The 23,881-nt window shown below is 44.4% G+C and overlaps 3 protein-coding genes across 3 annotated transcripts; 2 read left to right on the top strand and 1 right to left on the bottom strand.

Moving 5' to 3' along the window:
• The first annotated feature begins 2,610 nt into the window (after positions 1-2,610).
• On the top strand, positions 2,611-7,506 carry LOC137806825 (U-box domain-containing protein 33-like). Its single transcript, XM_068607126.1, has 4 exons — positions 2,611-3,121; positions 3,485-3,603; positions 3,736-3,851; positions 3,945-7,506. The coding sequence occupies exons 1-4, from the start codon at positions 2,665-2,667 to the stop codon at positions 4,216-4,218; spliced, it is 966 nt and encodes a 321-aa protein (XP_068463227.1). The 5' UTR covers positions 2,611-2,664; the 3' UTR covers positions 4,219-7,506.
• LOC137806824 (DEAD-box ATP-dependent RNA helicase 21-like) lies at positions 4,066-7,506 on the top strand. Its single transcript, XM_068607125.1, has one exon. The coding sequence runs from the start codon at positions 5,091-5,093 to the stop codon at positions 7,326-7,328; it is 2,238 nt and encodes a 745-aa protein (XP_068463226.1). The 5' UTR covers positions 4,066-5,090; the 3' UTR covers positions 7,329-7,506.
• A 12,164-nt stretch (positions 7,507-19,670) lies between these two features.
• Positions 19,671-20,795, bottom strand: LOC137839284 (uncharacterized). Its single transcript, XM_068648404.1, has one exon. It carries the CDS (start codon positions 20,793-20,795, stop codon positions 19,671-19,673), a length of 1,125 nt encoding a protein of 374 aa, XP_068504505.1.
• Positions 20,796-23,881: the final 3,086 nt, after the last annotated feature.

The raw sequence follows: 23,881 nt of genomic DNA, 5'->3' as shown, positions 1-23,881 counted from the left end.
AAATCTAGAAATACATTTTAAATTTTGTAATTCGAAATGCATTTTTTTAAAATACATTAGAAATTGCAGGATCCAAAATTTCTGGATTCTAAGAATAAGATTGGAAAATCCAAAATGTATTATTTTTAATCAAAAGTACACCAGAACTTATATTAGAAAAAAAAAAATCACCAAAAACCAAAAAACTTACCATAAACGCGCACCTCTAACAATCATCACCACAACAAAAAATGGCAAATTTTTCCTGCACCATATCAATTTTAACCTCCACCATATCAATTTTTTAAATTTTCAAAACTACCCTCTTGCACTATATTAATTTTTTAAATTTCCAAAACTACCCTTATTCCAAATTTAAAAATCTAAAATAATAATTATAATTGAGAAATAAAAAAATACATTATGGAAAAAAAATTCTGAACACAAAACTAAAAATACATTTTAGATAAAAAATTTCAGAATTAAAAAATATGTTCCGAAAATTGAAATCCAAAATATTTCAGATAAAAGTTTCAAAAATAATTTTTTCCATTTTTGTGTTAGATTATTTTCGTCATTTAAGGAGGGGTATTTTTGTTATTTTCTAGAACTGATTGGGTGTATGATATGGTAAAGAGAGAAATTGCCACAAACATTCACAAAATGTCAGGAACCGGCTTGCAACTCACAAGCAACCACCATTGTGACCTTCTTTAAACTTTTCAAGCACTTACTTAGTCCACTCACATCCACAAAGAAAACTCCATGAAATTTAATTATTTTATATAAAAGTGTATTTTGAAATTAAATAAGTTATGAGATTCCAGAGAATGTATGCAGGTATAGGAAATGGTTTTAGCAAACATCGGTTGAAAAATCTAAAAAAAGCCCAACCTACAACATTTTAACAATAACATAAGTGTCATATATATTTAAAGGATTATCTTTTTTTAACTACTCTATTTTTTTTATTTTTATATTAATATTTCATTGCACTATTTGCATTGCGTTCTTTTTTATTTTTTCTAAAATATATTAAAATATTTATTAGAAACAGTTTTGATTGTAAAACAACTTTTTTTTAATTTAATATTTTAAAATATATTTTCATTTCTTTTTCAATTTTTACGGACAATTACTATTTTCTAATTTAAAATTTTTGAGATTTTATTAATGTTTTATTCACTCTTTCTCACTTTATCTATTTTCTTTCTCAAATATCTTGAAACTCAATAACATGATTCTCATATGCTTTGTGTCCATCATGTTCTTGTCTCTCATATATACAGATACACATAAATCTATGTTTCATTTAAATAAATATAAATATACATATAATAATAATAAACATATATATAATAATAGTAAAAAAATAAAATAAAAAATTCGTGTGTTCCTAATAGTACTAAATAATTATAGTTGAGAATTAATTGAAAATAATATTAACTGAAAATCAAGAAATTGTTTTCGTCAATAATATCATTTAAACAAATCTTCACAAATTTTGACTGGAAACTAGCACTATAAGAAAATCATGAAATAGAAACCAATTTTTAGAGACCAAAATAATTAGTTGCAATAGTAACTAAATTAGAGACCATTTTATAAACTAAAAAAATGGTTTTTAAATTAGTTTCTATTATAGTTAAATAGTTTCTAAATTGGTATCTAATTAGCAACCAAAGTTTTAGAAACCAAATTTAAATAATTGGTAGTTAAAACCTTGGTTGCTAATTGGATACCAATTTAGAAACTATTTAACAATAATAGAAACCAATTTTTCTTTTAGTTTTTAAAATGGTCTCTAATTTAGTTACTATTGCAACTAATTATTTTGGTCTCTAAAAATTGGTGGTTTCTATTTCATGATTGTCCTCTAGTGTAATATCAACAAGAGCATGATGTGATTTAATTATTAATATTTTTTTATAACTAATTAAATAATTTGTTTTATTTTATAGTAACTGAAATACTTCATTTAAACAAAAAAAAATCCATACATTTAAATTGTTTAACAAAATGAAATGTGTTATAAATTATGAAAATTTCTTATTCAAACTCATGGTTATTGTTTAAACTTTAAAGTTAAACAACTTTGAATTAATACTTGAATATTTGGTATTATTACTTTTTTGAAAACGGTGAATTGCCTTTTGAAAATAGTATATATAGTGCTTTCATAAGAGTTTTATTAATATTTATTGCAAATCTCATTTTGTTTCTTTATAAATAGTATACTTTTAATTATTAAAATACAGTGGTTGTCTACATCATGTCATTAGTATGTATTTTCCATTAAAACTACTGTACATTTTTTAATCAATTGTTTTTCATTACAATTTATCCTAAAATTACATTATACGGTTATGTGCATCATATAATCTACCGTCAACGTAAAGGTCCTTAGCATGGTAATTGTGGGAAGACTATAGTTATATGGTATATATTACAACATAAGCAAGGTGTACTATATTTTATGAGATAAAAATTTGGCCTATCCCTTTCAATAGTTTTGTCCAAATTAATCATAGCCAACTACATACATATATATATATATATATACATACATATATATATATGTATATATATATATATATGTATATATATATATTAATAATATATATTGATGCATCGTCAGAACAACCCAACCAATTAGTTGAAAAATTGGACAAAGCGATAGCGAACATGATGGGATCAACAAGGTCATGGGAAAAGGAGGAGCAGGATGAGTGCATGCCCTGCGATACGCATGAAGAAAGCTCCAGTTGCTTTGGATGTGGTTTGATAGGGTTCAAGAGAAACCAAGTCATAGATTGCAGTCTTAGCCGCAGAAGCAGCAGCAGCAACAAGAGCGAGATAGGAGATTCAGATTCGGAGGAGCTGTTTGAGATCAATCTGAAGGAGTCTTTGGTCTTGGATTCCATAAGAGAAGACTGCGAGAGCACTGTGTTCTCTCTTGATATCCACGACTGCAATAATGATGATGATGATGATGTTGTTTATGTGGCAGTAGGCAAGGATGAAGATTCCAGTCCAAGCATGGAAGCTCTTTCATGGGCCTTGAAGCACGCCGTGACACCCTCTGCCACCGTAGTCTGTCTTCTACACGTTTTCCCTCAAGTCAAGCTCATTCCAAGTCCACGTAATTAATTCTTCTACACTTCTCCTCCTCTTTTTTTCCATGCTACATATGTTTATAGTCAAATAAGTCCCTTTCCCCGTATAACATGGGTTACTTGACAAGGTTTAGTCTCACGTTACGCGTGAACTCATCTTTCAATTTTTAGTGTGTTTGATCATGTCTATGACTGGAGAAGAATACATATCTGTTTTTTTACTTGTTAGTCCCTCACTAAAATTAACACGGGAAACAGATATGTCAAGAGTTTTGATTTGTTGCTTTATAATTTCATAATATTCAACTTGTTTAATGTTAGCAAATATATTCTAGCATGTCCTTGTGTTTGGAAATATAATATCATGCTTTTAATATGTTTAACAACAGTAGGAAAAATTCCAAGGAGTCACGTAAATCTAGAGTATACTAACATGCACTTGACACAAGAGAGAGCCAAGAGGAAACTGCTTCTTCAAAAGTTCATTGACCTCTGCGTTCATTCTAAGGTAAATAAATCCTTTGCTTGGAAAACGTAACATAAAAGATGGGTTCTTAGGAATACTTCACTTTATGTATTGAGTGAAGATATATACGCTTTGATGATATATTTATATATATGGCATTACTATTATGTACAGGTTAAGGTGGAGATAATGCTGATTGAGGGTGACAACGTTGGTAGAGCTATCGTGGACCTTGTTCGAAATCTTAATATAAGAAAACTGGTTATCGGAATTTCCAGATCTAATTTAAGGTACTGTGTCTGAGATGCCTATATATAGTGACACTAAATAAATTCATATCAATTAACAGCATTTTCTAACTGTTTTATTATTTGGATTATTAGAAAATGTGAATCTGGAAGGAAGAATGGCACAGCGGCCGAAGTAGTAAAATATGCACAGGAGAGTTGTGATATAAAAATCATATGTGAAGGAAGAGAAGTGATAGAGCAGATGAGTGAGTGCACTTCACCACGTTTCACAGACAGTGGGAGTTCAACAGCTTCACAGGAAATGAAAGAATTCCGTGGATTTGTCCCACTTAAGCATTTTATGTCCAATTGGCTATGGTTATTTAGGTCCATCATCACCAAAGATAAGATGAGTAAATATGCATAATTCAGAAGCACCAAAGGCAGAATCATATACTAACTCAAAAGTAGTGAGCGATTGATCGTGTTTGCATCAGTATATTAATATAAAAATTGTGTTATTAACAACATATAACCATATATACGTATGAGAAATGGTAGATGTGCATGGAAAGGAAGTTTGATAAGTTTTTACGATATATATAGTAAGAGTAGTGCATGGACTTGATTTCGGATGTTGGATATTTATTTACTTGACAGTGGATGTATGAAGCATTTACGTTGAACTTGGTTTAATGTTTCTTTTTGTGAACAAAGGTGAAAAAAGGCCCGAATTAACATAAACTAAAAATATAGCAGAAGAGGTATTGGAATATAATCTCCAGAACATACTTAGCAAAGCATATCAGCTGCACTCCTTTACCTTTACGAATAGTAACAGTGAAAGATAAGAAGAATGATCTGGAACACATCCTGCAGAGGAGGTATACAGCAGTTACGGAATCAGAGTAAAGTTTGATACTCGGATATTCACTCAAGCTTATATTTACATTGTGAAGTTGTGAGGGAGGGAGACATGAATCATGCTTCAGGGTGGTGTTAGTCTTGAATTGGAAGAAAAATAAAATAAAATCTGTAAAGATAAAATAGTTGGGCCTGAAATATGGGGTGCAGAAAGCAAAAGCCGTGAAATTTGAAAAGGGAAAAAATAAAAAATAAAGGTGGTGTTGGAGCTAAAGGAAAGAGAGAGGGAGAAAAACAGGGGAGGGTCGATAGAAGTGTCTGGAATTCCATTCGTGGTGGTTTTGCAGTTTGTGCCCTCACTCCTCAGCCCTCCCCTCCCCTCCTGCAATCACCCAAGCGATCTCTCTCACTCAGTATTTCAGAACCGTTGCCACCATGAAGCGCCCAAATGACGACGTCGCCAACACCTCAACGGCGAAGCCAACTTTCCTAACCAAATCCCAACGCGAGCAATTGGCCCTCCAACGCCGCCAGGATGAAGTCGCGGAGCAGAAGCGGCGCCAGGAGCAGCTCCTCTCCCGCAACCACTCCTCTGATCCCAAACCCTCCTCCGACCGCGAAAGAGACAGAGACAGAGACAGAGAAAGGGACAGAGACCGTGACAACAGGGAGCGAGAGCGCGACAGAGATAGGGACAGAGACCGCGAGAGGGCACGTGACCGGGACCGGGACCGCGAACCCGAACGCCGCAACAGAGAGAGGGAACGCGAAGAGGAGACCCGGGCCAGAGAGCGAGCTCGGTCGGATAAACTGGCGGAGCGCGAAAGGACACGTGACCGGGACCGCGAAGCCGAACGCCGCAACAGAGAGAGGGAGCGTGAAGAGGAGACCCGGGCACGCGAGCGAGCTCGCTTGGAGAAACTAGCGGAGCGCGAGCGCGAGAAGGAGCTTGAGTCTATCAAGGAGCAGTACCTGGGTTCGAAAAAGCCGAAGAAACGCGTGATCAAGCCCAGCGAGAAGTTCCGGTTCTCCTTCGACTGGGAGAACACGGAAGACACCTCGCGCGACATGAACGTTCTTTACCAGAACCCCCACGAGGCTCAGCTACTCTTCGGGCGCGGCTTCCGCGCCGGCATGGATCGCCGCGAGCAGAAGAAGCTAGCCGCGAAGAACGAGAAGGACATGCGCGAGCAAATCCGCAAGAAGGACGGCCTCGAGGAGAAGCCCGAGGAGGCAGACGCCCAGCGCCGCAAGGAGGCCGCCGCCGATCTCTACGACACCTTCGACATGCGCGTGGACCGCCACTGGAGCGAGAAGAAGCTCGAGGAGATGACTGAGAGGGATTGGCGCATCTTCAGAGAAGACTACAACATCTCCTACAAGGGTTCCAAGATTCCTCGCCCCATGAGGAGCTGGATTGAGAGCAAGTTGAGCCTGGAGCTGTTGAAGGCTGTGGAGAAGGCTGGCTATAAAACCCCTTCTCCTATTCAGATGGCAGCCATTCCCCTTGGCTTGCAGCAGCGTGATGTCATTGGCATTGCCGAGACTGGTTCCGGGAAAACCGCGGCGTTTGTGCTTCCCATGTTGAGCTATATCACCAGGCTTCCTCCCATGAGTGAGGACAACGAGGCTGAGGGTCCCTATGCTGTTGTCATGGCCCCCACTCGCGAGCTCGCACAGCAGATTGAGGATGAGACAGTTAAGTTTGCGCAGTATTTGGGCATCAAGGTGGTGTCCATTGTTGGTGGACAGTCCATTGAGGAGCAAGGGTTTAAGATCAGGCAGGGCTGTGAGATTGTCATTGCCACTCCTGGACGTTTGATTGATTGCTTGGAGCGGCGCTATGCTGTTCTCAACCAGTGCAATTATGTCGTTCTTGATGAGGCGGATCGCATGATTGACATGGGGTTTGAGCCCCAGGTAATGGGTGTCCTTGATGCCATGCCTTCCAGCAATCTGAAACCGGAGAATGAGGATGAGGAACTTGATGAGAAGAAGATTTACCGGACCACTTATATGTTTAGTGCCACCATGCCCCCTGCTGTGGAGAGGCTTGCCAGGAAATATTTGAGGAACCCTGTTGTGGTCACCATTGGCACTGCTGGAAAGACAACTGATTTGATCAGCCAGCATGTGATCATGATGAAAGAGTCTGAGAAATTTTACAAGCTTCAGAGATTGCTTGACGAGCTTAACGACAAGACTGCGATTGTGTTTGTCAACACCAAAAAGAATGCGGATATGGTTGCCAAGAATTTGGATAAGGAAGGGTATCGCGTGACCACTTTGCATGGAGGGAAGTCGCAGGAGCAGAGAGAGATTAGTCTTGAAGGGTTTAGGACCAAGAGATATAATGTTCTTGTTGCCACTGATGTTGCCGGACGTGGGATTGACATACCTGATGTCGCTCATGTTATTAACTATGATATGCCTGGGAATATTGAAACGTACACTCATCGTATTGGGCGTACTGGTCGTGCAGGAAAGACGGGTGTGGCTACAACATTCTTGACTCTTCAGGACAGTGATGTCTTTTATGACCTCAAGCAGATGCTCGTTCAAAGTAACAGTCCTGTTCCACCGGAACTCGCAAGGCATGAAGCTTCGAAATTCAAGCCAGGATCGATTCCTGACAGACCACCTAGACGAAATGACACTGTTTTTGCGCATTAGAAAACTTTTTTTTTTTGAGGTAGCCACTTCTTTAGACGACATCAATATTGCAGGTAATATGAAAATTTCTGGTTGGGGTAATGAACATTTTGCCAGTGAGACACTAGCAGCCTGATCTGCTTATTATGGTTATATGATATCCTGTATAAAATTTATTTACAGCAGTCCTTCTATTCTAGTATCGCTGTCCTTGCTTGTATTCTGTTAAGCTATAGCTACTATTCTGCTTATTAATTATTTCTAACTGGATTGATAGTTTTTAGGTGAGGATATCTAATTAAATTTGTAATGTGACTTGATCAGTCAGTTAGGCATATAAACAGAGATTTCTTAGGGTATACAATCTGTCTTCAATATAAAGCTGATGAGAAAATGGTGGAAGTTGTATGAAGTTTAGTGCAATGTCTAAATTTGATACTTCATCATATTAAATTGATTTTAGGAATTGGATTACCTGGATTGGATGATCACAGGGATGTTATCCTAGAATCATGATATATAAAAATCCTGGATAGTAAGCCTATGTTTGGAAACCCGTTAGTCAAGCCTCTGAAAATATGTAGAGTCTCATTTACAAACGGTTTAAGATAAAGAAATGCCAGGGCCAAGAGGTTTTAACCAATGTTGATAAATGGCGGCCATTGATGACACTGGCTCTAACCTGCTTGTAATTCGAGATGCCAAAAGCATTTCCCTATTAAGGAAAAACAACTAATAAAAGAAACCAGTAAAATATTTTACTGTATTGCTTTTGTCTTTCCGTTAATAATCACACAAGCAAAATAACTAGTTGTTCTTTTTAACGTTTGCCTATTTACCCCTTTAGCTACACAGATTCACAGTTAGCTAGGACACTAGTCACTCTATTGGCATTTTCAATCAGTTTTGACAAGTTAAAGCGTTTCCCAATGTTTTAAGTACTGCCTGGAGGGTACTCTTGAATAAAATGCCAACTTGAAGCAGTCTGATCAGGAGAGGAGTGATAGTCGGTTCCACTGTATGTGAGATGTGCCAAAGATACGGAAGAGTCGGCTCAACACTTGTTCTTAGAATGCATTGTTGCACAGAGGGTTTGGTCTCTGTGTTTTAGATGGTTAGGAATTCTGTTCGTCCAAAATAAGGATTTAAAGAATCACTTTGAAAACTTCCATCTGGTTCATATGAATACTAAACAGAACATGGTATGGAAGGGTGTGTGGGTGGCAGTTGTAAGAGGCATTTGGGAGCAAAGAAATTCTATCATCTTTAAGCAAGGGAAACCTGATGCGGAAGAAGTCTTTCATTTAGCACAACTTCGATCGTGGTTATGATTGAAACATAGGGTGCACAATTTCTCTTTCTCGTTCTTGGATTGGTATTTGAATCCGGACTTATGTATTAAAAGCTATAAGTGGCAAGGTTTGTTTTTATGTCTGTTTTTTGATCTGGTTGTGCTCTTTTATCCAGTATCTAGTAAGTGCTGCTGGTGAGGGGTTTGTTCTGCCTTGAGAGGGAGACTCTACCCTGTGCCTTAAGAGCCAAAACAGATTTGTTGTTTGCATTAGTCTGCGGCAACAGCTTGTTCTCAGGTACAGCTTCATCATACGGTGGAACAGCTTGTTCTGAGGAATCTAGCTCTAAGTCATAAGCATGTTTTGGCCTTATTGACGCTGGAGTTTATGTTTGAAGAGATGAAGACAATTGGTGTAATAGAACAGTTTGGAAGGTGTATATATATACTCCATATTTGGCTGATGGTGGTTTATGGAGTTGTGTCGCATTGGAGTTGGAGGATGGGAGATGTAGGAGAATCTATCAGAAGTTTTGTTTTTCTGAATTTGTGTTAGTTTGGTATCTTGATGCAGATAGATTTGGGCTTGAAAATCTGAATTGATTCTGTGTCCCTGTGATGTTTGGTTTTGGATGTTTGGAGTGTGGGAATGGGATGGTGTTACTGGAGATGGTTTGCATCTGTATGAGGAAAGTAGGTGGCTTTTGTAGGTGCTGAATGCTTGGTTTCCTTCAGCGGATAGGGTGTCTGCATCTGACCAAAAGTCTGCTCTTGTAAATACTAAGACAAGTCCAAGCGGCAGTATGGTTTATTGGGGAAAACACAATTATGTTTTGGTATTGCGTGATGATGTTAGATGCTGATAAATTGGTAGCTGCTGCTTGTTCTGGTAAAACTAATGTAGCTGGTGCTTTGAATGAGGCTCCAGAGTTGTTCATTCTTTGGCAGCTGGGAGATTAAAATTAATGCTGCTCAGGCTTACACATTTTTTTTCTGAATATGTGCTAGTTTGATGCCCTGATGCAGATAGTATTGGTCTTGGAAAATCTGAACTGTTTCCCTGTTATCTTGTGAACATTGGTCTATGGATGATTGGAGTGTGGGAGCGGGATGGTTTTGCTGGAGGTTGATGAGCAAAACAGGTGCCTTCTACAAATATGCAGTGTTGGTAGATGCTGAACCTGGTTTTAAAGCAGGGAATAATTGCTGCAGATGGCTAGAAGTGGTTTGGTGTAGTTTGTGTGGTGTAAGGATGCTATTGTGCAGGGGAATTGGCCAATTCTGTAGGTGCTGGTTTTGTGCAGGTTTTTGAGGCAGGGATTGATCACCAATTAAGCAGGTGTTGTTTCGGGGAAGGACTTGATGGTGTGGTGTTTCGGTTCTATTTTTTTTTATCATCATAATGTGCTCGACGTGTGCATTCATCAACCAGCCAGGCACTGAAAGTCAAGCTACAGAATCTGCCACATCTCTGCACTATCTAAGAATGCTGCATAATTCATAGCAGCAGCCGCAGTATTCTTTGGTGTAACTCTAAATTTTGAGGAAGCCAAAGCTTGATCCTAGTTGTTAGACTCTGGTTTCGCTTTTGTAAAAGGGTTGGGAAGGGTGTCCTCTAATTTAATTTAATTATTCTTTGCTGATAAAAAAAATATCCCTGTTATCTGGGAAGGCTTTCAGAATATTTTCTTAATGGTATTATTAAGGTACTAAACCAGTGCCTCACTTGAACCAGAAAGGTGCTGCTAAGGTGTCAAGAATGAGCTGACATTTTTTTGTCTCAGCGCCTTAGTCACCTTTCGGCAATGGTATTTGATCATACAGAAATAATGCAAGACTTATCAGTTATCAAATGACAATTAGTTTAGCTACCAGAGAGATCATTGAAGTGGTATAAAGAAGTGCTTATTTAGCTTTGTCATGTACAGTTGCATAACTCTAGTTAATATCTAATTCTAGTTATTATTGTTTGCATATTTCAAGCGTTTTCCTATTTTCTCTCCCTTTTTTTCACTGTCATTCGTCTCTAGCAATGGTCTAAAGGAAAATAGTTATCGCTCATGAAAGTGTAACCTCTTTTACAGGATAGAAAATTTCAAAACAATACTAGTTCAGTATTTTCATGAAAATAGAGTTTAAATTTTAAAAAATATTGTATCTTGTACCGATCAGGTAGTCGGAAGTGATGACGTGGCAGCAAGCGATAATATGGGCGTGTTGAGCGGAACACTTGGCTGACAGAAGGGAAGCACATCGGGAAGTTTGTGTAGTCGTCAATTGTTAGCTTGGTGTTCTCCGATCTCTGGTGTGTATAACCGGCGGTCACCAGGCTCGCGTCATAGTCACCGTATACGAGTTTTAGGCGACCAAGTGGTTAGAGACCGTCGAAAGGGGCACATCGTCGAAAGATCAAGAAGGCTTGCTTTTAGCTTTCATGAAGTACGAGCACGAAGGATGAGGTTGTCAGATGATCATTCCCTAGCCAGAGGTCGAGGCAAGGGAACAGTTTCCCAGAACATGCATGATGCGCAAGTGAAATAGATCGTGATAGTGGCAAGCGAGACCACAGAGAAGGTGTGCATGGTGACACCCCGTACTCGCCACTTAGAAGAATCGCGCTCCAAGGAAGCTACGCACCGAGTTACTCCTTGCATGGGTAACTTAGTCGAATAACTTGAAGAGTAGAGGCGACGCTCAAGTAGAAGGGGGCTCCAGATGGTGACACGTGTACAGCTGGATGCGAGCCACGTGTCCAGAGGTGTAACCGTCAGGAGAGAGAAAGTGCTCAGGTATATAAGGAACTCTAACGAACTTCTGAGGTACGCACGTTTAGAACACTTCTTTACGCTTTTGAGAACACTAGAATACGCTGAGAGAATACTTGCACGGTTCCTTGAGTTTAGCTTTTCTCCCTTAGTATTTGGTGATTCCATCACTGACTTGAGCGTCGGAGCGCGATCGGCCAGCGGCGCCATTCTATGTCTTTGTTTTCTTCAGGTTCTCGCGAAGAATTGAGACGTGAAGATCGAAGGCTAGCGTGGTGCGAAGCTGATCGAGAGAAGATACCTTTGACGTGGCAAGACTCTTGCACTCGAGTCAACCGGCAGGATCATGAGGCGCCCACCGTGGGGCCGTGTAAAGCGTGTTTCCCATCCACAACGTGAGTTCTTGAAGTTTCTGAGATTCTTGTGTGGTTGTGTGCTGGTGCAACCATTTTCGGCGCTTTTCACCGTTGGTTTGAGTTTTCGATCGATAATTTGACGTTTTTCACCGTTCGCTGGAGCTTTTGTTCGGTGAATTGAGGTTTTTTCCCCGTTTGTTTGTGTTCTTGTTCGGTGAGGTGAAGTTTTTCGGCGTTTTCCACCGTTCGTTTGGGTTTTCATTTGGTGTATCGGCGTTTTTCACCGTTCGTTCAAAGTTTTGATCGGTAGTTTGAAGTTTTTCACCGCTTGTTTGAGCTTTCGATTGGTGGATTGAGGTTTCTTACCGCTTGTGTGAGTTTCAATCGGTGAATTGAAGTTTTTACCGTTCGTTCGTGTTTCTGACCGATGAATTGGGAGTTCTGGAGGAGAAGCGGTAGTTTCGTGTCAAGGTTGCAAGTTTTTGTGGAGGTTTTTGCTGTTGTGATTGCGTTTTTGGAAGTTCTTTGGAGTTTGAGAGTTTTTGACTGATTGATTACTGGATCGATCGTTTCGCTGGTGAAGGTTTTGTTTGCTGAGGTTTGGTTTGTTGATTTTTCATGAGAAAGATGAGAAGCACACGTTCGAGTCCCCTTGTGCCAGTTGCTGCAGAAAGCGCCATGACCATGGCACAAATGATGGAGATCATGCGCGCATTGCAAGAAAATGTGGAGGCATCGCGCATAGAGCAGGCGAAGATGCATGAAGACCCGGTCGCCTCTCAGGCCAGGAATGAGGAGCTCAGCAAGGTCACGGAGGAATTGTGTCAAGCTCTTCAGGAGCAGAGAGGACGCACAATTGTTGAAGAAGTTGCGTCGTCATCACCACCGCGCGTTTTCCCAATGTCGTTTGCTCAGGCGATCACGAACACGCCGATCCCTGCGAGCGTGGTGCCCTGAAAGCCTATTTCACCGGCGTGGAGGATCCTGAAGCACACCTCACTACGTTCCACACGCAGATGATGCTGTCAGGAGGATCAGATGTTGTCTATTGCAAGATGTTTGTGAGCACGCTCCAGGGAACAACGCTGGAATGGTTTGTTGGCCTGCCTACAGGTCACATAACCAATTTCTAGCAGTTTTCGAAGCTTTTTGTCGACCAGTACATTGTGAACAAGGCGCCACCTAGGGTGTTTTATGATTTGTTCGACGTAAGGCAGTATCAGGGAGAGTCCCTCAGGGACTATCTGAATCGTTTTGGGGCACAGATGGTCCGCTCGCCTGCCAAAGACGAGGAGATGTTGGTATACGCCTTCAAAAAGGGCGTGCTGCCGGGACCTTTCTGTGAGGCGCTGATTAGGGCCCACCCCGCCACGTTTGCTGAGGTTCGGCGACTTGATGTGGCCCACATGGCCGACGAAAGTGAGGTCGCCGAGAAGAGAGGGAGCGTGGCTCCTGCTAGGCCACGAGCCCAGACTAGAACCCAGGCGCAGAGGGTGCTGGAGATGATGGCGGCCAAGAAGGATCAAAGGACCCGCCATCCTTAAGATCCAAAAAAAAACAAGGGAAGGGGCCCAGGGCGCCCTAGGGAGTTCAATCGCCCACCCAGGTACAAGTTTGTCATGGGGTTGGCGGATTTGATCGCCATTCCCAACATAGCAGCCAGGCTTAAAGCGCCTGAGAAAGTTGGCGACAAGGTGTTAGGGCCAAAATCAAACGCATGGTGCGAATTCCACCAGAGTTTTGGTCACACCCTTGATTCATGTTTGGCCCTGGGTTACCAACTCGACGATCTGGTCAAGAGCGGCTTCTTGAATGATTACCTGCTGGACAAGAGGACGGGGGGTGCGTCGAGCTCTCAGCCGGCGAGCGGTGAAGGCCAGCAGCATGAAGTGCCCACCCATGGCAAGATCCACACCATCGCTGGAGGCTTCTCAGGTGGTGGATGCACTGCGTCACAGCAAAAGAAGTATGCAAGGTCTGTGATGGCAGTGGATGTTTCCGAAGATCACTCGCCAGATGTGGACATTAACTTCACAAAGGAGGATCTCAGGGACGTTGTGCCTCATGACAACGATCCCATAGTTGTCTCGCTGATCACGGCGGGAAGGAAGGTCCACCGAGTACTGGTGGACCAAGGAAGCTCGGCAGATATAATGTTCTGGCCGACTTTCACCAAGCTGCAACTACCCCTTGACCAGCTAAGGCCTTATGGAGGATGCTTATATAGGTTTGCTGGCGACCAGGTGGAGGTCAGGGGGTACATTGAGTTGAGAACTACGTTCACAGACGAGGCGGCCTCGAGGACGGAGAAAATCAAGTATCTCGTCGTGAATGCCCCCTCAGCGTATAACATTCTGTTGGGAAGGCCGACCCTCAACAGAATAGGAGCTGTGCCCTCAACCAGGCACATGAAGGTTAAGTTGCCATCGATGGAGAGGGTGGTGATCACCATTAGATCTGACCAGAAGGAGGCAAAGAAGTGCTACGAGAATAGCCTCAAGAATAAGAGGTCAGTAAGCTACATCACAACGACGCCGCCTCCCGGTGTGAAGCCCAGGCCAGCAGAGAGACGAGTTGTTGATTCGGCGATGGAGGTGACCGCCGACGGCGACTTCGTCATGATAGACGCCGAAGCGGGTGGAGAAAACGCAGATCGGGAAGAAGAGGCGAGAAACCGCCTAGAGGAAGCGAGGGAGTTGGGAATCGCCAGGGCGATGATCACCAGGGAAACTATACCCAAACCCGTCGAGGAGTGGCTCGAGAGGGAGATCGGGGGCAAGGTCTTCAAGTTGGGAAGATCTTTGGAGGGTGAGCTCCAAGATCAGATCACCTAGGTGATAGAACGACATCTGGATGCTTTTGCATGGTCTGCTTCAGACATGCCGGGAATCGACCCCGATTTCTTGTGTCACCATCTGGCAATGAACACACAGGTTAGACCAGTGTGACAAAGAAGAAGGAAGTTTAATAAGGAGAGGAGACAGGCGATTAGGGATGAAACGCAAAAGCTCCTCGTCGCAGGCCATATCAGGGAGGTCCAGTACCCTGAGTGGTTAGCTAATGTCGTGCTGGTAAAGAAGAGCAACGGGAAGTGGCGCATGTGCGTCGACTTCACAGACCTGAACAAGGCTTGTCCAAAGGATTCATACCCTTTGCCTAGCATAGATGCCCTAGTCGACAGCGCAGCAGGGTGCAAGTTGCTGAGTTTTCTAGACGCCTTCTCGGGGTATAACTAGATAAAGATGCATCCCATGGATGAAGAGAAGACCGCCTTCATGACTGAGAGATCGTGCTACTGTTACAAGGTGATGCCCTTCGGGCTGAAGAACGCTGGGGCCACGTACCAAAGGCTGATGGATAAGGTACTTGCACCGATGCTGGGAAGGAATGTGCAAGCGTACGTAGATGATATGGTCGTGATCTCGTTAGAGAAAAGCAAGCACGTCTCAGATCTGGAGGAGCTGTTTACCACGATTGCCAAGTTCAGATTAAAGCTAAACTCCGAGAAGTGCATTTTTGGCGTGGAGGCGGGGAAGTTCTTAGGTTTCCTCTTAACCGAAAGGGGAATAGAGGCAAATCCTGATAAGTGTGCTGCCATCTTGGCGATGAGGAGCCCGACTACCGTGAAGGAGGTGCAACAACTTACAGGTCGGATGACCGCCCTGTCTCGTTTCGTATCAGCTAGTGGAGAGAAAGGCCATCCGTACTTCCAATGCTTAAGGCGAAACAACAAGTTTGTCTGGTCGAAGGAATGGGAAGAAGCCTTCGTGAAGCTTAAAGAATACCTGGCAAGCTCGCCGGTTTTGTGCAAACCTTTGGTGGGAACCCCTCTCAGGTTGTATTTTGCTGTAACTGAGAGGGCGGTGAGTGTGGTGCTCGCCCAAGATCAAGATCAGGCCCAAAAGCCTATTTATTTCGTCAACAAGGTGTTGCAAGGCCCAGAAGTAAGGTATCAGGCCTTGGAGAAAGCTGCGCTGGCTGTAGTATTTTCGGCGAGGAGGTTGCGCCACTATTTTCACAGTTTTACAGTGCTGGTGATGACCGACCTGCCCATCCAGAAAGTCTTGAAGAAGCCTGATGTAGCTGGGAGAATGGTGAAGTGGGCAGTGGAGCTGTCGGAGTTCGACATCAAATATGAGCCCCGAGGACCGATCAAGGGGCAGAATTTCGCTGATTTCGTGGTCGAGCTCTCGTCAGAAGCGGCGCGAGTTGAGGGGGACGATTTTCGCTGGGTGCTTTTGGTGGACGGATCGTCTAACCAGCAGGGTAGCGGTGCTGGAGTCATTCTAGAAGGGCCCAACGGCGTGCTGATAGAACAGTCCCTGAGGTTTGCCTTTAAAGCTAGCAACAATCAAGCAGAATATGAGGCGTTGATTGCCGGAATCTTATTGGCTAAGGAGATGGGGGTTACGGTGTTGATGGCTAAGAGTGACTCATTGTTAGTCACGGGACAAGTAATAGGTGAGTTCCAGGCCAAGGATCCACAAATGGCGGCTTACTTGGAGTATGTGCAGGAGTTGAAGAGTTCCTTTGTCTCATTTGAAGTAGTGCATGTGCCCAGAGAACAAAATGCCCGAGCTGACTTGCTAGCCAAGCTCGCCAGTTCGGGCAAGGGGGGTAGGCAGAGGTCAGTTATCCAAGAAACTCTGAAAACGCCTAGAGCGTTTGTGGCAGACCACCTGGTTCTTCAGATAAGCAAGTCGACGGAGAAAGCGGCGAGGAGTCACAGGTCCTTGACCTAGGAGACCTTGAGATCGCCGAGAATAAGAGCATGTCGGGGGGAGAGGGTGAACATGACGCAGGTCTGCGCTACGCATAAGCCAGACACATGGATAACGCAATACCAGCGCGGCCTGGCAGATGGCCTTCTCCCGCTGGATCCGACGGAGGCTAGGAAGATAAAGAAGAACTCCAGCAAGTTCACCATGATCGATGGCGAGTTGTACAGGTTTGGGTTTACACACCCACTCCTAGAATGTGTGCACGGAGAAAAATGCACTAGAATTATGGCCGAGCTCCATGAAGGTATATGTGGGAGTCATGTCGGGGGACGAGCTCTGGCTGCAAGAACTCTCCGTGCAGGTTATTACTGGCCAATGATGAGGGAGGACTGCAAGAAGTATGCACAGTGTTGCAAACAATGTCAACAGCACGCCGATTGGCACAAGGCGCCTCCAAAAGAGCTGAAGTCAATTCACAGCCCTTGGCCGTTTCATACTTGGGGAATTGACATTCTGGGACCTTTCCCATTGGCGGTCAAGCAGATGAAGTACTTGGTGGTGGCGATTGAATACTTCACCAAGTGGATCGAAGTGGAGCCAGTAGCCCAATTCACCGCACATAAGATTAAAGGTTTTGTGTGGAAGAATCTCGTGTGCCGATTTGGTGTGCCTAAGCGCCTGGTGTCGGACAATGGAACTCAGTTTGCAAGTCACTTGTTGAAGAAGCTATGCGAAGAGGTGGGAATACAACAGGTGTTTGCATCCGTCGAGCACCCACAGATAAATGGCCAAGTAGAGTCTGCCAATCGGGTGTTGCTGAGAGGCTTGAAGAGAAGACTGGAGAAAGTTAAGGGATCGTGGGCTGAAGAGGTACCCCGCATATTTTGGGCGTACCATACCACTGAGCATTCAGGAACCCACGAGACCCCGTTTAGCTTGGTTTATGGATGTGATGCAATGATTCCAGTTGAAATCCAGGAGAGCTCGCCGAGATTCCAGAACTTTGTGGCGGAAGACTCGAATGAAGAAAGAAGGTTGAATCTGGATTTACTGGATGAGGTCAGGGAGGAGGCAAGAGTAAAAGCCGAGGCAGTAAAAAGGAGGATTGAGCGAAGATACAACTCCAGGGTAATGCCAAGGCAGTTTAGAGAGGGCGACCTGGTGATGAGGAAGGCCCATCAGTACGAGATGGAGAGCAAGTTATCGCCTAAGTGGATGAGATCGTTCATAATAACCGAGGTGCTCGGGAACGGCGCCTACCGCTTAGAGACGTTAGAAGGAGGGGCGATTCCTTGCACCTGGAACGCCACACACCTCAAGTTATATTACAGTTAAAGCTTTGTAAGTAAAAATGAACATGAAGAGATTTACAAGCTTTCTGTTAAAACAGTTTTGAAGGGGGCACTCTTTTTTCCCTAAGGAGGGTTTTTAATGAGGCCACCCAATAAAGAAGAGTTTCCAAGCTTAAGTTTCTGAGTTTGCATGCCTTTTATGTTGAAAGTTTTTAGAATCGAAAAAAAGACCTTATCACTCGTGCGTGATTTAAGGCAAGCTCAAAGTTATATCGCATGCTCTCAGTTAAAAGTTTTAAATGTCCCCATCGTTTTTCGGCGATTGGCGGCATCAGTTAAAAGTTTTAAAGTCCCCATTATTTTTCGGCGATTGGCGGCATCAGTTAAAAGTTTTAAAGTTCCCATCGTCTTTCGGCGATTGGCGACATCAGTTAAAAGTTTTAAAGTCCCCATCGTCTTTCGGCGATTGACGGCACCAGTTAAAAGTTTTAAAATCCCCATCGTCTTTCGGCGATTGGCGGCACCAGTTAAAGGTTTTAAAGTCCCCATCGTTTTTTGGCGATCGGCGGCAGTAGTTAAAGTTTTAAAGTCCTCATCGTCTTTCGGCGATCGGAGGCACCAGTGATAATTAAAGACCTCAACGCTCTCGTGCGTCTTGAGGCAAGAAGAGAAAAATACCTCCTTGCCCTCGAGCGAGTGCAGGCGAGAAAGAGAAAAAGACCTCCTCGCCCTCGAGCGAGTGCAGGCGAGAAAGGGAAAAAGACCTCCTCGCCCTCGAGCGAGTGCAGGCAAGAAAGGGAAAAAGTCCTCCTCGCCCTCGAGCGAGTGCAGGCAAGAGAAAGTCCTCATCGACTTTGAGCGAGTGCAGGCAAGAAAAAGTCCTCCTCGACTTTGAGCAAGTGCAGGCAAGAGAAAGTCCTCCTCGACTTTGAGCGAGTGCAGGCCAGAAAAAGTCCTCATCGCCTTTGAGCGAGTGCAGACAAGAACAAATTGGAAGACCGCTCTGCACCAGCAGATAGAGGCAAGATTAAAAGTCCTCAGTGCATCCAGGGGGAGGAGATGTACACCCTGGGCAAGTTGAGGCACCAGAAAAGTCCTTCTCACCTCAGAGTGAGTTTAGGCAAGATGAACTGAAAAGTCAGGGGTGTTCGTGACCTTAAACGGTGGGGAAGGAAGGAAAACGCCTTTCCCCCTTTAAGTGAAACATCAATATTGACCTAGTAAGACCAGGGAAGGCTTCCACGCTTGTAGGCGGTGCGGAGACAGATAAAATCCTTCTCGTCTTGAACGAGCTTAGGTACGACGTGAAGGGTGAAATAAGTTAAAAGATAGCTAAGGTAGGTTCAAAGAGAACACCTCACTATCCAGCTCATTGCTCTGAAACTCAGGGAGGTAGAGAAGGATCCGAGAGGCGCCTCTACCCCTCAGATGAGGGAACAATGGTCAAATTATGAAGGCAAGAGAGTTCACATCGCCAGAACCCTACGACGATCAGAAGAATTCCAGGTGATGATAGGAATAAGGGCTCACCTTGCTGGGCAGATCAGGTAAACTGTATTGTGATACTAGTTTAAGTTAAAACCTGCTGCCTAGTAAGTAACTTATGTTAAAGTTTGTTGCCTTAAGTTCACAAGTTATATTAAATGTCATCGCTTGAAAGTTAATAGTTGCTCAAGTTCTACTTTGAGTTAATCGTTTGATAAATTGTTATGAAGTTAACAGTTTATTCAAGTTTGAAGCAGTGTGTGAAAGCAAGTAAAAGTAAGAAGCATTCAAAGAGAAGTATTAGAAAACAACTTTTCAGCATTGAAAGATATACAAAAGTGGTTATTCAAGTTTGAACACGAATGTGATCAAGTACATAAACAGTTACGTAAACGAAAATACAAACAAAAGATGAGCGCCAAGTTTCAAAAACAAGGTGATGGAGGGAGGCAACTAGTCTTCAGAGGGTACGATCTTCCCATCCACCACCTCGTTGCAGATTGACACCATAGAGAGGTCGAGCTCGGGGTATTGGTATGTAACCTGCTCCAGAGCGGCGGTGAGGACTTGGGCGGTGCTTTGCTCGAGCTCTTGTGCTTGTTTCTTCAGCTCTTCCTTTTCCTCACGAGCTCGAGCCAGGTCTTCAGCAGCCTTTTTGCCCTCGTCCCGAGCCTGAGCCAACTCTGCAGCAATCTTTGCGGCCTCCTCTCGAGCTTTGGCGAGCTCAGCAATGGCATCGTCCCTCTCTTTTTCAACTTTCCCAAGGAGCACCTCCCGATCCGCTGACCTTTTCTCAAGGTTTTCCATCTTGGTCGCATCCGCCTTCTTTGCAGCCTCCAAGTCCGCCACCTTGAGCCTGTAAGGGACAAGTTTGCTTTCCAAGTCGATCTTCTCTTGGACTTGGAGGTGCAGTTTCTGGCGCAGGTCGGAGGCCTCCTTGCGCGTGCTTCTTAGCTCCGCGTCCATGGCATCCTCCAGCCTTGAGTGGTCCAGCTCGGTCATTAGCAGGTTGCACGAGAGCTTTTCAGCTTCAGCCCTCATAATCAGATTTGACTCCTTGAGCGCTGAGTTCTCCTCTTGGAGCTTCTTGAGGGAGTCCTTCACGGCTTTCGATACAATCAAGGGGAGATCCTCCGCCATCATCTTCAGTTTAACTGTGAAGGGCCCTAAGATCTCTTCGAGAGAGGTTGGGAGGCTTGAGGTTGTTGTTGGTGGAGGTGCTAGAGGAGTTTGGTGCTGACTTTCACCACCACCCTCTTGAGTTTGAAGGGCAAGGGGGGCTTCTTGGCGTGGTGGTGAGGTCGGAGATTCTGTTATGAGTATCAGCGAGTTATGAGCGCCCTCATCTCCTCCTGGTGCGGCCCCAACAATAGAAGTGGTTGAAGGAGGACCCTCTCCGGCAGAAACGAATGGCGTGGAGGCGCTTGGAGGGTTCTCTATGAAGTTGGGGTCGCTGCTTTCAACCAGAAGGGTGTTGCTTGGACTGGTGGTATTAGAGCTGGAGGTGAGGGCAGTGTTGGTGTTTGGATTGCAGGTGGTGAAGAGGGGGCCACCCTTGTCCTCTTGGTAACAGGCCATCCTCGGTGGTCTCTTCATCCTCTTTTTCCTCTTGCACCACTTGAGGAGCTTTCCTTTTTTATTTTCTCAAGATTAGCTTTTTCCTTTGAGGGGCGGGTAGTACCCCGGAAGAGGTTGCACCTCGGGGAGGAGTTTTGCCTTGAGCGGTGGCGATCTCCACCACCGAGTTGGACACGGTTTGGGAGCCTGCCGCTAGCTTGTAGGATCGGGCGATCGCCCTCAGTTCTTCCAGTTTCCCTTTGCCCAACATATTATCTGCACAAGATAAGGGATAGGTAAGCAACCAAAACAGAAGCAAAAGACACAAGCGCATTCATATAGAGATAACGCAAGCAGTACATGGATGAAAGATCGGAGTCAACATAGAATAATGAAATGCCAAAATATAGTGGTGAAGGCGCTAAGTTAATGTTAACTCGAAGTGAAAGACTTGGTGCTGGGGCAGGAGCTAGCCTATGTGAGCTTCGAGTTGGTCCTCAAGGAACTCGAAGGTGATTATTGAGGCGGTGGGGAAGGTGATGTTGGCAGCAGCCACACTCTTCCAGAAGAGGCAGAGATCTTTGTCTAACTCTCCCATATTGTCAGGACTCCTTGGCCTCCTGAAGCTTTCTTTCGAGTCTTTGTTCCCCTTGTGTACTCAGTACAAAGGGAAGCCGTCGAGTAAGGAAGGGTCTTGGTCGTTTTGGCACACCTTGATGAACTTCCCCTTCCAGTCTTTGTAAGATTGCTGGAAGATCGAGAGGATTGACCTCCCAGCAATCCCGTTCAAGCTAATCCAGAGGCGATCTCCGGGATTCTTGGCCTCGAACAGGAAAAGAAAGACATCCACTGAAGCCGGCAGCCCCAAGTGTGCGCAGATGATTTGGAACGCCCTCACGAATGCCCAGCTGTTGGGATGAAGCTGGGCAGGGGCGACGTTGAGCTCGGTCAGTAGCTCTCTCTCGAAGCGGGTAAAAGGAAGCCTAAGCTTCACTTTCTTGAAGAATGTCGTGTAGATAAAGCAGAACAACTCGTCGTTGTTCCCCTTATTATCTACGCAGATCGGTTCCCCCGGGAGGCAGGGCAGCACGGTCATTTTGCTATCGTGCTCTTTATGGAAGGAGAGGTCGGATTGGTCTCCTTTCCTCAATCGGTGCACGCCAAACTCAGTATTTATCGAAGAAGTCTCTTTTAGCAAGGTTGTAGTCTCGTGGAGGAAGGGAGGCTCCTCCGACGACTGGTGGAGTTGCCTGAGTAGGATTGGCGTGAGAAGAAGTAGGCCTCTCAGCCTGATAGAAGGAGCACCAGAGGCTCGTGGTGGGTTGCGCGCTGGTGGAGGATTTGCCCCAAGAGCAACCGTACGAGCTTGGGGTGGAGGGTTTCGCGATGAAGGAGGAGGGTTCGCGGTGGACTTCGTGTGAGGCATCGCAGGAACTGCAAAGGAAAGAGAAAGGGATGAAATGAGGATTACAGAGAACGACTCGATTGGGGACGAAGAAGACAGAGCGAACGAACAAGGGTTCGCTGAGATAAACGTTATGAAGGACGAAGCCCTAGGTTACGGGAAAAGGAAAAAACAGCCCACAACGTATGCTTCAGACAAATAATGGATGATGCAAACCGATTAAAATGCAGCTAGTATCCATAGAAGGAGTAAAAGGGTTACCTTTTTGTGATCGGATGAGCGTTGAAGAAAGTTGAAGATTGAGAGAGACGAGAAGCTTCGTGGTTCGTAGAGAAAACGCTTGGAATGCTTGAGAGTGAAGAAAGATGATGGAACAGTGGAAGCGCAAAGGGTTTAAGGGTTTTTCGAACGTTTTCGGAAGCGCAAACGACAGTTGAAGACGACCGTTGATGAAGCCACGTGTCGAGTGATGGAAAAAGAGGTTGGTGGAGCGTCAGAAAAGTAGAGGGTACGGACGTACGGAAATCTGCACCAGTGCCACGTAGATCGACGATGACGTGACCTCTTAGTCTTTTCGCTGGTCAAGTCTCAGCTTAAGACTGGGGGCTTGTGTACCGATCAGGTAGTCGGAAGTAATGACGTGGCAACAAGCGATAATATGGGCGTGTTGAGCGGAACACTTGGCTGACAGAAGGGAAGCACATCGGGAAGTTTGTGTAGTCGCCTATTGTTAGCTTGACGTTCTCCGATCTCTGGTGTGTATAACCAGCGGTCACCAGGCTCGCGTCATAGTCGCCGTATACGAGTTTTAGGCGACCAAGTGGTTAGAGACCGCCGAAAGAGGCACATCGCCGAAAGATCAAGAAGGCTTGCTTTTAGCTTTCATGAAGTACGAGCACGAAGGATGAGGTTGTCAGATGATCATTCCCTAGCCAGAGGTTGAGGCAAGGGAACAGTTTCCCAGAACATGCATGATGCGCAAGTGAAATAGATCGTGATAGCGGCAAGCGAGACCACAGAGAAGGTGTGCATGGTGACACCCCGTACTCGCCACTTAGAAGAGATCGCGCTCCAAGGAAGCTACGCACCGAGTTACTCCTTGCATGGGTAACTTAGTCGAATAGCTTGAAGAGTAGAGGCGACGCTCAAGTAGAAGGGGGCTCCAGATGGTGACACGTGTACAGCTGGATGCGAGCCACGTGTCCAGAGGTGTAACCGTCAGGAGAGAGAAAGTGCTCAGGTATATAAGGAACTCTAACGAACTTCTGAGGTACGCGCGTTTAGAACACTTCTTTACGTTTTTGAGAACATAGAGTACGCTGAGAGAATACTTGTACGGTTCCTTGAGTTTAGCTTTTCTCTCTTAGTATTTGGTGATTCCGTCACTGACTTGAGCGTCGGAGCGTGATCGGCCGCAGCGGCGCCATTTTGTGTCTTTGTTTTCTTCAGGTTCTCGCGAAGAATTGAGACGTGAAGATTGAAGGCTAGCGTGGTGCGAAGCTGATCGAGAGAAGATACCTTTGACGTGGTAAGACTCTTGCACTCGAGTCAACCGGCAGGACCATATCTTGATTTATTTTAACTTGTAGCATCTTAGCCAGAAGGGGATTGACACTTAGGACTATTGGAGATTGGAGGGTTGGGTATTTTTCCAAGGTTTAAATCAACTCTTGATAGCAGAGAGGGGGTTGAGGTATCCAAG

This window comes from Phaseolus vulgaris, chromosome 3 (genome assembly GCF_000499845.2).
Source record: "Phaseolus vulgaris cultivar G19833 chromosome 3, P. vulgaris v2.0, whole genome shotgun sequence".
NCBI classification, from domain to species: domain Eukaryota; kingdom Viridiplantae; phylum Streptophyta; class Magnoliopsida; order Fabales; family Fabaceae; genus Phaseolus; species Phaseolus vulgaris.
The sequence above is the reverse complement of the archived record's forward strand: the minus strand, read 5'-3'. Positions and strand labels throughout refer to the sequence as shown.

What these genes read in the sequence shown, in the direction of transcription:
- LOC137806825 (XM_068607126.1), top strand. Translation starts at nt 2,665, where the DNA reads ATGATGGGATCAACAAGGTCATGGGAAAAGGAGGAGCAGGATGAGTGC. An exon ending in ACCTCTGCGTTCATTCTAAG is followed by an intron (nt 3,604 to 3,735) that starts GTAAATAAATCC and finishes TATTATGTACAG; the next exon opens with GTTAAGGTGGAGATAATGCT. An exon ending in ATTTCCAGATCTAATTTAAG is followed by an intron (nt 3,852 to 3,944) that starts GTACTGTGTCTG and finishes TTGGATTATTAG; the next exon opens with AAAATGTGAATCTGGAAGGA.
- LOC137806824 (XM_068607125.1), top strand. Translation starts at nt 5,091, where the DNA reads ATGAAGCGCCCAAATGACGACGTCGCCAACACCTCAACGGCGAAGCCA.
- LOC137839284 (XM_068648404.1), bottom strand. Translation starts at nt 20,795, where the DNA reads ATGGCCTGTTACCAAGAGGACAAGGGTGGCCCCCTCTTCACCACCTGC.